We start from the raw sequence: 19,168 nt of genomic DNA on the forward strand, positions 1-19,168 counted from the left end.
ATTTGTTCGATAATTTGGCGATCTACTTGATTAATTAAATAAATTATGTAATTTGGATGCTGAGTCGTCTCCAAGTTGCATCAATGTAAATGCCTTCGTTAAATTTAGTCTAAGGAACTAAAAAAAGCGTTGCTGAAAGGTAAGTGACTGGATCACTACCTCAGCTAGCAATCAAGTAGGTGTAAGCCTAAGTTGTTCGTTAGTTTTAGTTGTTTGTTAGTTAGTGTGTTAGTTTGTAATGATAGGTTAGTTAGTAATAATATTAATTAGTATAAAATGTTATTGAGTTAATAGTAGTGGTGAGACCATACTATATAAGTTAGTTATAAGATAAAAGTTATGAGGTGTAATGACGATTGACCCTAACTTACTACCCTCTTATGCAGGGAGAGTCGGTGTGAAAACCAGCTCAAAACAAAAACAAACGATTCTACGGATTTTTCTTGGCTTGTAAATATTTTAGATCTTAGGGGCAGGTGTAGTCGGGGATAGTAACTTTCGGCGTGTCAAAAGACACTACCAGCTTTAACGACTGCAGACCGTCCAAAATAGAGTAGTAAGATTGTGTGGACAATTGTAGGTAGTACTTTGGATGTATCGGGCGACGAGCTATTGCCAACTACTGCAATTGTGCGCAATATAAATATAATTCATTATAAGAAATACTTATAATTTAGTGAGGTCATTAATAATAGTGTTAATTAAGTGTTCCAAATATTAATAGTGTAGTATGTTATATTCGTATTGTGTGAATAATATACTGAATGTAATTGACGTTTAAGTAATACGTGATAACAATAAGTGTAAACAGGATTACTGTGAAATATATATATGTTTTATGTGAAGTTCGGAGTGGTTATATGAACGTGTAGCTGGAAGAAGAAGTTTAAGCGAAACGAAGAAAGAGTTACTAGTGGCGGCATGGAGAAGTACTTTTACTTCTGCGCTAAGTCCCTACTAGTATTCGGAGCTGCGAGATGAAGAAGCTCATGAAGGAGCGGAGAATGGAGATGGATGGGTGAACAATTTAGTTACCACTCTAATACCACATACTAAGAGGTTTCCGGTCATATCGGTGAAACCTGCGAACGAGAGGAAGTACCAGCAACTGGAACGAACCGCGTCGACGGCGGAACGAATTTCGGAACCACCGACGTCAACAGTGCCAGTAAGCGGTACGGAGACGGACTCGCGGAAATCTTACCGGTATACTTTGGATGTACCTGGATGTGCTTGAGTAAAAGAAATTTAACTAATTCACTGTTAAAATAGTAAGAAGGGAGAAAGGATCTTAGTGAGAGATAGGGTGTTGCAGTCGCAGCCAATGGCTCCTCCACCTAAACAGCGCCCCCTAAGTGAAACGTAGTGGATATGTGGTTGGAAGAATACCAATGACCCTTAGGGAGAGGCAAGATGCGTTGGACGCCGTTTTACGAAACGCCCCCATTAAAACGAGGCCCCCTAAGAGGAGATACCTACGTGCAGGTCGGACGGGAAGGAGACGCATGGGTCGGTCTCTTCCTCCGGTTCTTGCGGAATGAAGAAAGTGTTACTAAGTGACGGCATGGGGAGGTACGTTTACTTCCACGCCAAGTCCTCATTAGTATTCGGAGCTGCGAAATGAAGAAAGTGTTACTAAGTGACGGCATGGGGAAGTACTTTTACTTCCATGCTAAGTCCTCATTAGTATTCGGAGCTGCGAAATGAAGAAAATGTTGCTAAATGATGGCCTGGGGAAGTACGTTTACTTCCACGCTAAGTCCTCATTAGTATTCGGAGCTGCGTATAATAATAGAAAGAAGGAGGATGAAGAAATAAATACTACGTTAATAATTTGTCATGAAGATCGTGGAGCGTGGGGAAGAGGACCCTTCTGGTCTTCTTATCCATCGTAAACGCTCACTAGAGGGAGGTTTAACGATTTTCGCGTTAAGCCCTATGGTTTTTAAATTTTAAATCGAAAAATATTTAGGTTTACTAAACGAGAGCTTTGTTGGTTATTGGTAATATTATGGGGAAGTTCTCCCTTAAAATGTTAGGATACTATGATTGTTCCTTAGCGAGGAGAGTGCAGCTTACAACGAAGAGGCCGGTTGTACTTCCTTTCTGATGACGAAGACAGCTTCGCGTTATGCAGCTTTCCATTTTGAAGAAATGAAATATATAAAATCAAATTTTGTTTTGTATCAAAATTTTATTATTTTCTTTTGAGACCCGATGCTAAGTCGACAATAAATAAATACAAATAAAGTAATCTATGTGCATCCACCCATTTGTAGTGTGTACTTTATTATAAAAATTTGTACTAACTGCTTTAACTGCTTTATATATGGTGAAGTTTAGAGGTGAGACGGACGTTATCGAAATCGGGCACTCACAGTTGTGACTCTTTGAAGTAGGGACGTTTGACACGGCCCCAAAATGTAGGCCATCAGCTGGCATTTTTTCTTAATAAATTAGTGACGTCACAACTTTTCGATCCGACCTTAAATGTCGATTTTACTTGAAAATACGTGCCCTATCTCTAAGCAAAGCTATACTGATTGTGTATTGCAGTGGCGAAGGGTGGAGGTAGGCTGTTAAGATTCGCTATAAATAGTGCACACTAAACTTTTTTAGTCATATGTATTTGTTTTTATTGAACTAAGACTACAATTTACAGATGGTGTTAGTTAGTTTTTAAAAATCAATTAAACCATGCCTAAACGAAACCATAATAGATTTGGTCTAATTTGGGCAATACGACAAAATTGTGCACACTTTTTCATTCATTGTTATTCGTTTTCGTTGGATTAAATATACATATTACACATATTGTTGGTTGATTTTTTTAATTCATTAAGCCCTAAGTAAACCAAACTATAATAAATAAAAAATATTATTCTATTTACAAAATATTCAAAGTTATGTATGATTTAATTGCATACTGTTAGATATTTTAGAAATAGACATGTATTTTTTGATAACAGCCTACCTCCACCCTTCGCCACTGGTGTATTGAGTCCCATAGTACAGTCTGAGCGACTTATAGCCCCTCAGAATGAATTACGGATGAATTTTCTTTCAAGGGGACCAAATGGTCTCATAAGGTGAAATGTAAGTAATTGAAATGTATAGGATTAAGGTTAAAAATAGATGATAAATTGTAAACGACTTATGGGAATAAATTTTATTTTTCCAAATTTAGTCGCGATGTTTTTACCGCGGCCAAAATCAAATACCTTAAATAAATAAATTATGATATCAAATATTGTCGTAATTAATATCTAATGATTACGTTTTGTAAGTACTGGTTACACACACTCAATTTAAATAATAAATTAATATTTCGAATTGTAATAAAAAGGGTACCAATTTAAGTACCTACTTTTGTAAAAGTTAAATGAAGGAATTTCGAAAATGGAAATTCTGACAATGTAAGTCTAAGGAATCGGTTGCTCTCCTAATTTACAAATAAAAATTATTCTTTAGATCTGTCAATTAACCCTGACAGATCAATATTAAATTACCCGAAATAGGTAATTTTCAAACTCAATAAATGAAGACTTGTCATAGAAATTTAGATTGAAACTAATGTTATAACATTAAGTTGAAGTGTTCTATAAATATAATTGAATAAATTTTAATCGCAACCCCTTCAGGCTGTCTGTAATTAGCCCGCAAAAGTTCTGCATAAAAGAAAACGAACAACTGCGATTTCTGCCAGTCTTATTATATCCACGCTCTTAAACGGTGATTTTAATGACTCACGTCTTTGTTACGTATTATTTTTAGCGAAAATATTTTCATTTTTCCTTTCTGTTAGCTCGATAAACGGACTAACAGATATTTGGTCAATTTGTGTCGAAAGCACTATAAGGACTTTCACGATTGTTATCAAACTTGTACCGTCTATAGGTATTAACTAATTATATATTTTTACTCTATTGAATGATCATAATTTTTCGGAAAAGCCGGGAAATAAACGGCTTTTCTATGATTGGTCCAAAAATTTTGGCCATTAGCTCTGTGGAGGGAGTAGAACGATCTCCCATTGGTCCATATTCCTAATGATGTCAAAATTTCGGGTTTTTCCCGCTGTGGGCCTATATAACGTCCTGCATTTTATGTACCTTCAGTCGTCGGTTTTTCATTATTCCCGGAAGGTTATGCCCGGAGGTGATCCGAATTCGCTTAGTTTTGGATATTTCACCGACATTCATTCGGGAGGTATTTCGGCCGCGTCGTAGTCTGACGTCAGGACCGGATGACGTGTGTGATTCGAGTTGTTAATCGATAACGTAATAGTACTGCGTCGTATCATCGTTAGCGAGGTTATTTCCGCGATATATTTTTTTTTTTGAAAGAGCATAGCTCCTTAAAGTTTGCGGCCGGCGACTCATAGTTATAAGTGTGTAATCGTACATCAATTAAATATAAAATAATTATAATTAATTAACTTTATTTAATAATTAATTTAAATAAGATTTATAAAATAATTATGCAATTATTCGAAATTAAACTAAAGTGTATAATTGTCGATTATAATTAATTAAAAAGAAATTAAATTTATTTATCGAGAACAATTTAATAAATAATTTGAATTAAATTACTAAAAGGAGTTTTTATTTTTATTTTGAGAAACAATCAACGAAACATTTTATGAAAAACATCTAATACTAAGGAAAGTGACAGATAGTCAGCTGTCTTTGACGTTTACGTAAATATTTACGAAAATAAGTTCGATTTGAAAGACAATCAGATAATTAATGATCTAGACACTAACCTATCGCTAGGTAGTGGTCCTAAATAATATAAAGTTAAATAATAATGATCAAGTGAATTCCAAAAGTGTCAATCAAGAACTTTAGTTGATCACCCTCTCCCCGAATAGTATCGAGCAAGCCAAACAAAGGTTCTTAATCGGTCCGAGGGCAGGACCGGATGAAGATAAAGTACCTTTGAGACTATTCCAGGAACCGGGTGAACGTCAACAACCCGGTTTAGGATCTTCAACATCACATAATGGGTCTGTTACATCTTCAATAATCTCGCGCTTGATGACGGATAGTTGATCATCCGTCTCAGGTTTTATATTAAAGAGGTCCGCTAAAAGATACTGAAAGAAACATTATGGTTAACACAGTAAAACCACTTTCACTTGAATGACTAATTATAGTCAAAATGAATTAGAAGATAACCTGCCTTACCTAAATCACAAATGTATCGTAGCTGTCAAAATGTATAATCGAGTTATTTTTTTAAATCAACGTTTAATATCATTGTATGTCTCTACGGAGTTTATAAAAAAGCAACATATTATAATAAAATATTAATCGTTGTTAGTCACAATACAGTGTGATTGTAAAAGAAATCAGTTTCCCAAAACTAACCTCGAAATTGCAACTTGAAACGTCGGCATTCTCCTGCTTTATATGAGTGCGAGCTACCGGGCTGATTGGGAGGCTAGTCTGCGTATCGAACAAAGGCTTGCCTTTGGTATTAGACTGTTCTCCATCACATTCTTGCTTTACGTCCATTTTAATGGTAAATATGTCAGGAAGAACGTGACAAGCAGGATCCATTCAAGGTACATTAATTTAAGAGAAGTGTTGCCGCAATACGTAATCATTTATTATGTATGGCCGAAATACTGAAAAGCCTATACCGTGGAAGCGATTAAACAATAAACTGTGTTTTATTAGATTTAAGTTTTGTACTATTCTATTTGAGTAGGTAGGTAGTTTTTTACCACTCGGGTTTTGCCTTTCGATATTTTCAAGCACTACACGTATTCACCAATGGCAAATACACACTAACAGCGTAGGTAGGTATACTGTTACACCCATGACTGTTGGGACTCTCCTGATAGTCTTAATTACCTAAGTATTTATTAAGTGTAACCATGTCACCTGACCTCCTAGTCAACAATGGGCGACGTACATCCAAAATTCCTAGATTAACTGTCAAAATATTCAACATGTACCTACTTAGCACGTACGAATTATTGTTTATCTAATTATAATAATAGTACCTACCTATGTCAGGGAAGAATGTGATTGTGCCGAATAAAATAAACGAAAGACAAAGTAACTTAATATTCAGGAGTAGGTATGTAAAAAGAAAAGATGGCATCACTGCTCAATGTAAAAAGAGTACAATTGAAAAATTAGGTACATAGTCGCGGGAAGACGTGGTATTGAGTTCACGAATTCCCGCGCTAAAAACTTAACAATGAAACGAATTCAGATAATAAATAATTAGAATACCTATAAGCGGTATAATTAACATTAGGAACGTAACAATATAATATTAATATGAATAATGTTAAACATAAGTTTCTTTGTGAAAATAACCGTTGAAAATATAAAGCCACGTGTTCAACAAAGAAAGTCATTTTATTATTATGAATCCCGGCTCCTACCAAAATCCCGAGCTAGCCACAGGACCCGGGATATTATGTCAATACCTACACTGTTATTTTTAACCTATATAATGAATCAATTAATACAATACAGTAAGGACACTTTATTGCCTACCAATTCAGTCAAGGATCAAGTAGTAAGTATAACGAACAAGACATTGTGAAAGGGCCATGTCTTTTGACTTTGCCTTGTCTATCCGTGCATGGTGCAAATCACACCCAATGTCCGTGTACCTGGCTCAAAATACGGGTGGCATTTGGTTTAAATTGCACTGACAGATATGTTCTTTTGCCGCGTTGATGATTAATATTGTATTTAACAACATATTCTGTACAAGATAACTTGAAAAGAGAAAAAATGCAGATGGGCCATTTTGCCATTTGAATACCGAGATTCGCTGATCTCGTTATGGTTGAGGAAATGTCAAGTTCATTTTCGCTACATTGTTTTTTTTGGACAACAAAACATAAATATAATTATTATTGAAGTGTGTCACCGTGTCAAGTAAGCGTTTGTATCTATTATAAATTTATATTAGTTTCGACGGAAAACACTTTTCAGTATTGTGGCAACACTTTTCTAACATTACCCCGAATGTATCCTGTCTGTCACGTTGTTCCTGCCATATTTACACTTAATATGGATGTAAAGCAAGAATGTGATGGAGAATACTCCGATATAGAAGGCACGCCTTTGTTTGACACGCTGAATAGCCTTCCAAAAAACCCGGAACCTCGCATTCATGTAACGCAAGAGAATATGGACGTTTCAAGTTGCAATTTCGAGGTTAGTTTTTAGAAAGTGAAATCTTTTACAATCAATTTAGATTGAGAATAACAACGATTAGTTTAATATTATAAACTGTGGTTTTTTTTACAAACTATGTAGGAACATAAGATGACATTAAACTTTGTTTAAAAAAATTACATGTTTATACAATTTGACAGCTATGATACATCTGTAATATTATAGGTTAGGTTTGTTTATCTACTAATTCTTGTTAAATATAAATATTATACAATAATATATGGTGATTACGAGACCCGCAACTGTTTTCACCGTGTTTACAAAATGTAATAATTCTTCTTTCAGTACCTTAATGTGGCGGACCTCTGTGATATAAAATCTGAGACAGATGATCAACCAGCTGTCGTCAAGCGTGAGATAATTGAAGATATAACATACCCATTATATGATGATGAATACCCTCAACCGGGTTGTTCTAATTCAGATTACAGGCCAATACAACAGGTACGTTCAATTGTGCGTCGGTATAAATGTGCCGTTTTCTTTCATTGATGCAGTCTTATATTGAAGGTTCGAATTTTTAATGCATCTTTGATACTTCATAAGGAACTATTATATTATAATTCGGTCAAACTTGTTTTATTTATTGATTTCGGAGTAGATTCGAGTTATTGGCGATTGCTAAAACAGATATTTTGAGACAGTATTGAGTAGGTATATAAATCTTTTGTTAAATCACGTAAGTATATTTAAATATGATGATTTATACAACACAATCGTTCGAATATAAAGCAATAATTAATGCGATTATCTAAAATTGTGATCAATTGTATGGTGAATAAAATTAATCACCCGTGAGTCCTTTTTATGTGGGTAAGACAAGTTACGTAAGCCTATTGTCTATAAAAACTACTTATAGCCATAAAATACCATATTCTAGGGTAGTAACTTATACCTATTATTCAATACTAACCATATGCGAACAATAAACTGCTTTTAGTCGTATTGTCCCATGATTCCACCCAATTTTTTTATGCATGGAGTTCGATTCGATATCATCACTTGTTTGTATTGGCCTTAACTCATTTAGTGCTAACACCGCGAATGGCGCGTTTGGAGTACTTGGCCATTCGATATTTAAATGTGGTAATTAAAAGGTCAAGGTCAGCAGTGATTGTGTTCTCACTTAGTGCTAACAACGCGACGGCACGTTTGCATTCGTTGGCCATTAGATATAATTATCGTGTTTTTTAAAGTCCGATAAGCCAAAGTCTAATTCAGGGCGCGCAATTCGGACTACTTTTATCAAAGCACTGCTGGTCATATAGTACGGAAAATTTTGGCTTCATACTGCTGGGTTATTAGCATATAACAGTGTTTTCACGAAGCCTCATAGGAAATAATCCAGAAATGTCAAATCGCAAAATCCTGTATGCCAATTGACATGTCGATTTCTCAAAATCAATTTATCTCCAAATCTTGATTCAAATAAAGCGATAGTTGCGGTAGCTGTATAGCATTTCCTGTTGAAATCACTGTTCTTTCGAATGATTCCACATTTAAAACAAAGTATTAATCATGGTTCGACAAGTATATCCATTGACCTTAACGTGAGCTTTGGCCTCATTTTTAAGAAGTGTGCGGCGATGCCACCAGCGTGTAAACCGCACCAAATGATGCATTTTTGTGAATGTAATAAATTGTAAGAAGCCTTCTGTATTTTTTATTTTTCCGTGTAGGAAATTTTCCTTATTAACAAATCCGTTAAGCAAAAATGAGGGTCATCGCTAAACGCAATTTTGCGATAAAATGCAGTTGGGTCAGCAACAAGTAGAATAGTTTGAATGCCAAATTCCTAAATGAACTCGATAGTAAATGCTAGGTATCAAGGCATAAAAATCTAAAAAAAAAGTATAATTTGAATGACTACTCGACATAGGGCGTAGTCGTGCATTGTAGTGCGATCTTCATTCTCGGTGTCGTCTCTTGGAGTGGGTCTTTCGGTGATCATCTCGGCCAACTCCGGATCGTCTCGTTGCTTTTGTACTATGCTGGTCGCCAGGTCTTGTAACTCCAACACTAAAGCCATGGGGGTTGAATCTGTTGTCAGTCCCTTTAGTATGCTCATACGTCCATGTCTATGTCTTCCGACGGTTCCGGTTCCGTGCTAAAGCGTCCGGTAGTTGGTTATCTTTCCCTTGACAGTGGGTGTTGGTGAAAGAAAACTCTGATATTTCGCTCTTAGGTCTTTCGCTTATTGAAGCCAAGTGAGCCCCTTATTGTTGGTTACCAGGGTGAACTTTCGGTCTACTAGGCAGACGCTGTAACGTTTAATAACCCAGATGATCTCGAGGGCCTCCTGTTCATTACTGCTGTACTTGCGTTCCACTGCATATAGGCAACCGCTGGCGTATAAAATAATGTGTCGATCGCCGTCGTCCCTATCTTGGAAGAGGACGGCCCCCATTCCGTGTCCGGTGGCGTCCTTCTGTAGGTTGATTCGTCGGCTTAAGTCGGGGCGGGCTAGTTGTAAGGGTTTCCGCACTCTTCTTTTATGCTTTGCATAGAGGCTGTCGCGACTCCCGTCCAACGAAACTTCTGTGATGTTGTAATGTGATTTGCAGCATTTGGAACGCAGTTTTGGATGTGGAAAGGCTCTTAAGTAACAAACTGATTCACACGGACGTGATTGCTGTTTTTTTTTCATCCTGTAGGTACTACATCTTATCTGCATCAATGTCATGCATATATGCAACAGCAAAAAATATCATTGATCAATGTCCAGCGCCTAATGATCTCTATTGACCGTAACGCGAGTGCCGGCTTCGTTTTTTAATTAATAAAGTTCGATGATTTCACCATTATGTGAACCGCAAAAAGTAGTGCATTTATTTGATGTAATTGATTTTGTAGGGTCTCACCTAGATTGGACTCCATATACGTCAATTTTGTCTATTAACCAATCCGTTTAGTCAAAGATTATTTTGACAATTTGGAATCAGTGCTCGATCGTTACTCTATTCTTGGTTGCCTGTCTAAATATTGTTCATAAATGTCCAAAAGTATGTGCAGTATCACAGCTCTGTTTGACAGTTAACCCTTTCGTAAGTTCTATCTTAGCAAAAAAGTAGTTGTGGATTCACAACAAACTGAAAGGTAAATGTCATTTAATTCAAATTGAACCGAATAGTCTTAAAACTAGCGATATTACTCCTGACATCAAATTTGACTCCCATGTGCTTTGTTATAAAATATTTATAATATAAAAACAAATACCATCTTTAATGAGTGTAGTCATGTGCTGTGGTTCAAGATTCATCTTTAAAGTAAGATTTTCTTGGTTCACTTCTCTTTGCATGCAGCGTATATTTTAAGTGTGGATAAGCGATTGGACCACTTACCCTAATGTGTTGTAGACTAGACAAATAAAAGTCAATGAAAATTTGTGTTCAAATAACTCTTTATCGTTAAACGACCAATAATTCATAGACAAAAGCGAAGTGTGCCGCTAAAGTGGGCAAGCCAAACGTTATTTATTTATTAGCACATTAATAATAGTGATTATATTTTAAATAATCATGTTCCAAATTCACGATATATTGAAACCAATGGTAAAGGTTTCAACTGGGAATTATTGGCCACATTTTCTCCAATACGAAATAGTACCTGTCGTTAATAATCTATTAAATCATGTGGAATTCTGATGTATGAAATATTAAAATACTGTCAATGATCGAGGTTGCTTGATGAAATTTGAATATAATTTTCTAGCTTTGCCTTTCAGCATGGCAGGCACTGTGCACACTCTCCAACGACACACTAAAACAGAACACGATATAATTATTGTTCTCGAATATGATGTATACATACATAAAAGAGCATTGCTTTGACCCATTTATGGATCATTCTGTAACAATATAATTACTCTCACTTCGCTATTTAATAATGTCTGAAGGTGCTGAAAAATAAATTGAATATTATAACTCATAACTGATAATATTGATATTGATTTTTACGCTTTTTCTAGGTTTCTACCAAGGGATTTTTCACGAGGCATCACGATACAGATGAGAGTCAACAATCCTCAGGCGATGGCATCCAGGATAAAACGATACACTATTCAGAAGTGACGATAGATGAGAATCACATTAAACAAGAAATCTTAGAACGAGGTGCTCCGAAGGAAATTCGACTTATTCTTAGAAAAGTAATCCATTTCTCACGTAATTTGATTTGCTGCAATTGTAACGCAGTTTTCGGATCCGAAAATGCTCTAAAAACTCACAAAATGGTGCACATGGACGTGATTCTTGATCAAAATCAAAGCATAGTAGTCTCGCAACATAGTAATGTCAATGTACATTCAAAGACAATTACGGGTGAAACACCTTATAAATGCAGTGTGTGTTTATATAGTTCCTCGACATCTAATCATCTTAAAACACATAAAATGACACATACTGGTGAAAAACCTTATAAATGCAATGAATGTTCATATAGATCCTTGAGATCTAGTATTCTCAAAGAACATGAAATGACACATACTGGTGAAAAACCTTATAAATGCAATGTATGTTCGTATAGATCCTCGACATCTGGTAAACTTAAAAATCATAAAATGACATATACTGGTGAAAAACCTTATAAATGTAATGTGTGTTCATATAGATGCTCGCAAATTAGTTATCTTAAACAACATAAAATGACACATACCGGTGAAAAACCTTATAAATGCAATGTGTGTTCATATAGATCCTCGACATCTGGTAATCTTAAAAGACATAAAATGACACATACTGGTGAAAAACCTTATAAATGTAATGTATGTTCATATAGATGCTCGCAAATTAGTATTCTGAAAGAACATGAAATGACACATACTGGTGAAAAACCTTATAAATGTAATATATGTTCATATAGATTCTCGCGAATTAGTCATCTCAAAACACATAAAATGACACATACTGGTGAAAAACCTTATAAATGCAATGTATGTTCATATAGATCCTCGACATCTGGTAATCTTAAAACACATAAAATGACACATACTGGTGAAAAACCTTATAAATGTAATGTATGTTCATATAGATGCTCGCAAATTAGTTGTCTCAAAAAACATGAAATGACACATACTGGTGAAAAACCTTATAAATGTAATACATGTTCATATAGATTCTCGCGAATTAGTCATCTCAAAGAACATGAAATGACACATACTGGTGAAAAACCTTATAAATGTAATGTATGCTCATACAGATGTACGCAAGTTAGTAATCTTAAAAAACATAAAACGAGACATAGTGGTGAAAAACCTTACAAATGAAATATATGTTCATATAGGTCCTCGAGACTCCTTAAAAAACATAAAATGACACATACCGGTGAAAAACCTTATAAATGCAATGTATGTTCATATAGATACTCGCAACTTAGTTATTTTATAAAACATGAAATGCGACATGTTGGTGAATAACCTTTTTAAAAATATATTATTCATATTATGCAGGTGATCCTTTTCACATTCCTGAATAGTATCTTCAAGTGACCTACCTCACATTGTGTTTGCGTAAAGTGTTCAACCCGTTTGAGCTACCAACGCTCACGTAAGTATCTGAAACATAAACTCTTAATGTAATATAAAATTTAAAAAATATGGATAGCTTGCGCAACTAGACATGAAAAAGTGCTTCTTGGGCACAACGGTTAAAGATTGCAAGAAAAGCTAATTGATAAGGAAACAGACAAAAATACGCGATGTGATCGAGCTCGCTAAGCTGATAAAATTTTAATAGACTAGAGATGTCTCTTAGTAAGTAGATAACCGCTGGACAAATGCCGTCCTACAATGGTACCCAAAGAGCGGAGCACTAAATGCCCACAGGTACACACTTAAGCCCGCTGGATTCATAATGTTTGGAGGATGCACGTGACAGCAAAAAAAAACTAGGTACCGAGAAGGCTGGAGGTAGCTTTACTGGGTTTCGAGAAAAAACTTCATCCTGCTTCCAGCCTAATAGATTCTGGTTTCCTGGAAAGTATATCCATACCATCTATCTATAGAGTGCACCTACGAAATGTTGGTATGACCTGGAATTATGGTAAGAGACTTCAGAGGGACGTGTATTCCTGAAGGCGCAGTGTGGTGTCTAGCTAACAAGGAAAAACAATAAATATTTTTTTTAAATAATGAATTATGTCAATTACATATTGGAATTTCTTTTAATTTGTTTACTATCAATAAATTGTGGAACTGCATAGTTTTATTAATTTAATAAATCGCAAGATTATAAGTACATATTTCACTTTTATTTTTAATAAATCTGGACCGGTATCGTTCGCTTCAGAGGGACATTATCAACTTTAGATATGTCTCTCTGAGTCGGAAGTTGATGAAGCACTAAAAGTTCTGCGTTTTATTAAATTAACCAATAATATATATATATATATATATATATATGAATATAATATAATTAATTTTTAGGTACATTATCTGGGGTAACACTGACCCACTTGATTAGGTTCACGGGCTGCTTGAAAGGTAGATATATGAATTATTATTATTATTAACACACAAGGGATACACTGATTTATTATGTTGAAACAAGTGTGGTTTTCTGTTGGTATGGTATATCCGCCGCGTGGGTAGCGGACCCTTGGATGGTATCACCGCTTCGCAGTTTTTTTTCATACTGATTGGAAAATATCTCTTATTATTATCATGTGACGGAAGGAAGGGAGATGCGTAGGAAGTCTGAATAGTATAGCTAAATTCCCGAATATTCTCAGGTCTTTTTGGGTTTTGAAAATTCACCGTTGCTTGGGATCGAAGCGAGCTTGGCTCGGCCGAGGTTTAGGGATAGACAATAGCATTGGGCGCAGGCAGGTACTCGAAGGTCGCTTCTCGCAGAAATCGTTTAAGAAATGTTATTTATTTTCTAATATTTATCAGGGATTGCAAACTTTTATCAGGGGTATGTTTGTCATTGAGGTAAGGTTTGTGATATGAAATTGCTGACGTTTTTATAGAGAAGGGTTTTACCTAATCACACAGTACTTTTTTTAAATGCCAACATTGCTAAGATTAGATCATCATAATAATAAGTATAATATGTGTTAAAACGCGCAAATAACCTACGACGTGAATTGACCACATTTCATTTAATATTATATTATGACCGAATGATTCCACTCGTTGAGTTACAAACAATGGGTACTGCGCCTTCATTGGTATGCGTCAAACACTGTAAAATTAGACATTATAAACCTGATTTACTTAATATTAGGTAAGCAATGCCCAGAGACCGGTACTTCGAACTGCGGAATCACTTGCATTTTGCAGATAATACTGCTGACCGCACGGGCTGCACAAATAAACTTTGGAAGATTAGTCCCTTTTTGAGTGAGCTAGGTACTCAAAAAATGCCATCCTTTGCCCAGACCTGCTCATAACTCCATCGACGGGCAAATGATGCCGTTCACTGGCCGCTGTGAACACAGACAATTTGTGCCTAACAAGCCAAATCATGTAGGTAGGTCTTAAAAATTTTGTTCTCGCGGCCAGAGATGGATTAGTGTTAGATTTTCACATATAATGTAGAGAAGGGAAGGGTATCGGATGGAGATATAAAGCAGTTCGGCCTGGGCGCACGTGTGGTCAAGTTACTCTGCCGGACTCTCGCCAATGACTCTTCCTGCATTGTCTATACCTACTGATAGTTTTTTCATCAGTTTATAGCTCGCCGATTCGTTACTTCAAGACAAACTATCCTTAACTGGAACTGTCAAAAATAGGTACCTAGGTAATAGAATCGGCGACGGGATAAAGAAATTAAAAAACGATAAGGCAATGGAGAGGGGAGATTGGGATGAGAAGTTTCAGCAGGAAGAAAAAGTCTGTGTAGTCAAGTGGGAAGATAATAAATCCGTGTTATTACTTTCGACCGAGGTCGGCAGTACTCCTGTTGGTACCTGCATATTGTGATGGTCGAAGGAAGTAAAGAGGAAGATCAATGTCACTCAGCCGGCCATTGTAAAGCACACTACAATATGTCCATGGGTGGCATTGATCTTTGCGATCGGATGATTGCTTATTACAGGACTGCGATGAAGACATGCAAATGGCCTGTGAGGGTTTTTAACCACTTTGTGGACTTGGCGGTGGTAAATTGTTGGTTGATGAATATGCAGAACTGCAAACCAGAAAATGTTCCCTGAATGGAAATTATGGGACTGCTGTCGTATCGAATCAGATTAGCAAAAGCTATGCTTCGATATGAAGGTCGGGTAGCCAACATTTTAACACGGCCAGCACGAGGTCGGCCAAGAAACATGTCAACATCGCAGGTAGACACAGAGCCACCAGCAGGCAGGAGAAATGATGTCCCGCAACCGATCGATGAGATGCATTTGGAGAACGTTGGACATCTTCCCATCTTCCTCGCTTCTAGGATGGCCATTCAACATTCGTGTGCTGATATCCTGGATGCAAGTCCCACACCTGGTATATTTGCATAAAATGCAATATATACCTGTGTACAATTTTTTGCCCTCAGCTGTATCACACGGTATAGGATGCAGCTCAGCAATTTTAAAGTATATGTTTAGGGTTTTATTTCATAATTTTAACTAATTTTAAGTGTAATAATATTTAATTATCCTATTTATAATGTTCTAATAAAATTATTATCCATTCCTATGAACAAGTTAATTTCTTTACCTTCTAAGTTTATAAAGTAGGTAATATTCATCTGCAGAGTGACTTGATATCCACATAATGTGCATATAGAATATTTTACTTGTTATAAAATGAAAAAAGCTAAAATTTTTTATAGACATAGACTCTTCCGTCTTCTGAATTCTCTTAAATAAAATCAATTAAATATTTTTTTCGATGGCTGGTTCTCCCTCGAGTCTCAAGAGGTATGTTATGACGGTATTATTTGCGACCCGGGTTTTGCTTTTCGGCATCTTCAAGCACTATGTACACTCACCAGAAGGCAAATAAACACTGACAATGAGTACGTCTTTTAACTCTTACTTATATAACAAATCAATGCAACAAAGAAGGTAAATTTCCTTTACCTACCTAGGTATCTAGTCATGGGTTACAATAAAAAAAAATAGTTGGTGTTTGTAAAAAACCCCCTATAATATCATCAATAATAAATCAACAAAACCTAATAGAACATTAGTAAATATAAACAATAAAAATACTAAGTACACTCAAGACGTGTAAAACGTCTATTCTGACTCATTACCGAGTTATCGACTAGACGACGCTGATTCGGATCGCTCTTCACAGGCAGCACGAACATATCCGAATTTGACCGACATGTCTACCAACCTAAATTGTCGCTGTATTATGAATTGGAGATAGGTAGCCGCCGATAACTGTTTGCATGGAATGCCTGCCTTATTAATTTGGACAATGAAAATAATGGAAACGTACTAAAGTGATTACCATTAAGAATAACCCTGCTTGAAAGATATTTCTACGTCAAATTTAAAAAAAAGAGTCTCCGAATTTTCTTATTTGAAACAAGACATAATTTCACACTCCTCTGGAGGCCTGGAGAGGCCGGAACCATTTCCGAGCTAACTCATAGTAGTGGTCGATAACAAGAAAATAAATAGCCGGCAATGTAGTTTGTCAGAAGGCAAAAAAATGCAACGCTCCATTTGTGTTTACTGCTTTTGTGATGGGAGATCGCTTGCAGCACTAAAGCGCTTCTCGCTGATAGAGAGATCGAAAGCGAAAAACTTTAGGTTCAATAATATACCTATTAAAAAGTCTCCGATTTTTCTTATTTGAAAGAAGACATAATGTCAAACTCCTCTGGAGGCCTGGAGAGGCCGGAACCATTTCTGAGCTGACTCATAGTACCTAATGCTCGATAACGAGAAAAAAATATCCGGCAACGTTGTCAGAACGCAACAAAATGCAACGCTTCATTTGTGTCCACCGCTTTTATGATAGGAGATAGTTTGTAGCACTAAAGCGCGTCTCGCTGAAAGTGAGATCAAAAGCGAAAAGTTTTAGGTTTCCAGAGATTGTAATTGTTAACATAATATACCTCTCGCCTTCCGAAAAATAAAAATCGCCGTTTTAGACCATTCAGAGGTGTTTATTTGTTCACTCCAAGTCCAAATAACAGACGATGACCAGCAACCAGCATACCGAGCAAAGAAAGAGAATGCACCTTCTTCGCTCTGATGGGAGATGGCAATAACTATATGGGTTTCAATAATGAATCTCATATTAATGTAGGTAGTTTCCTTGTGCGAACAGGTGCTACCTATTATGAATGGGATAGTGTGTATAAAAACGATAAAAAACCAAATAAGTTTCAGATTTTCTTTATTTATATATAAAATATAACACATATTGTCAGTAAATATAGTTTTAAACCAAGCTATCGTCATAATCAGCAGATACCTTCCACCTTTAAACGGCTAAAAATGTTGGGTTCATTCATTTTAAACAAAACTTCCGTCGGCTGACATTTTATTTACACGGAAGCAAGTCGAATCTCTTTGGACATAACTATTATTACCATAACAAGGCAAAAGTTTAATAATTATCGATTAAGAGGAGCATGCACAGAACATTAAATAACACCAATAATTTACAGGCATAAACGAAAATACGATGATAGCTTTACATTTTTTTTGTATTTCAATTAAAGAGATGTCTTTACCTACCAAGGCATATTCTATACACAAGACCGATATCGGTCGCTATCAGCAACCATCGAGGATAGTTTTTTATTAATTTGTATCGAAGTATTAGCACTTATTGTAACAATTACACGAGGTTGGTTGTAATTGCACAAAATTGTAAAACTACCCTCGATAGCGTGCAAAGGCACCTAGCGCAAAAATACGAAGCTTGCACACATTTATATTTTTATAAAAATCGATGTTTTTAAAATAAATATAAAAAATATTAAAACTATGAACTAGTAAAAATCTCCTAAATACATCATAGAACACTTATTAAACTATATTTTAATAATACTTAAATAATACGACCATAAAAAATATGTACCTAAGTAAAAATAAGATGGGTTCCTTTGACAAATTCACATGTTATAACATTTTTTTTTAATTGTAAATTTATCTTTGACTTGAAATAAAAAATATATTTTTTAATGTTTTCAGATAGGTAGGTACTTACATATTTATTAATTATTATAGATAAAAATGTAAATTATCAAAAAAATGTCTATCGCCTTAAGCCCCGTCGAACCAAACCATAACAGAATATACTTTGTAAAAAATACTCATCAATCAAAAAAATATCTTAAATTATGCCATTTAATCATACAACAAATAAGATATTTTATAGATAGAATAATATTTAATCGACTATAGTTTAGTTTGGGGAGGGCATGAAAAAATTAACAAACAGCATGTGTGATATGTATTTCTAATTCAACGAAAACAAATAAATATAATAAAAAAGTGTGCACCATATTGTCGGATCACCCAAACAAAGCTATGAACTAGCTAATAGTCCCTCGATGGCCGCGCGGCTTATAGCGTCGTGGGTTCCAGGTTCAAATCCTGGGTCTGGCATGTACACATATTGTTTTTCAAACTGTATAGAGTCAGAGTATGGACTTATTAGGTTGAGCAAGTGGCTGTCATTCGTTTCTCGTAAAAACAAAATCTTTTGGAGGCCCATATGTTCCTATTAGGATCGGATATGGTTTAAAAAAAAAAACAACAAGCTTACGGTAGTCGAGTTCGATACACTTCAATTTATGGATATGTATCTAAGACCTAACTTCAACTTTTTAAAATACACCAACCATCAAACGAGATTTCATAGAGCAAGTGGGTTTGAAGTATTCAAAAACTGTATTAAGCACAGAGACAATAATTATTATTGTATGGTTTAAAATAATATTACATATGGTTACATAATATTATGTCGATATAGATTGGGTACAAAAATATAAATTGTTTACGTAATCGGTTGATGATAAAAATAACGTACGCACGTTCGGTCCCTT

The 19,168-nt window shown here is 35.5% G+C and overlaps 1 protein-coding gene across 1 annotated transcript; it reads right to left on the reverse strand.

The window, feature by feature from the left end:
• Positions 1–4,591: 4,591 nt before the first annotated feature.
• LOC147076179 (uncharacterized) lies at positions 4,592–5,586 on the reverse strand. Its single transcript, XM_085941565.1, has 2 exons — positions 5,373–5,586; positions 4,592–5,098 (listed from the first exon to the last, which is right to left on the reverse strand). The coding sequence occupies exons 1-2, from the start codon at positions 5,562–5,564 to the stop codon at positions 4,970–4,972; spliced, it is 321 nt and encodes a 106-aa protein (XP_085797691.1). The 5' UTR covers positions 5,565–5,586; the 3' UTR covers positions 4,592–4,969.
• Between the last annotated feature and the right edge of the window lie 13,582 nt (positions 5,587–19,168).

The sequence above is a fragment of the Rhyacophila brunnea genome, unplaced genomic scaffold, assembly GCF_057557595.1.
Source record: "Rhyacophila brunnea isolate RB1 unplaced genomic scaffold, BYU_Rbru_1.0 scaffold_13, whole genome shotgun sequence".
In the NCBI taxonomy this organism is placed as follows: Eukaryota; Metazoa; Arthropoda; class Insecta; order Trichoptera; family Rhyacophilidae; genus Rhyacophila; species Rhyacophila brunnea.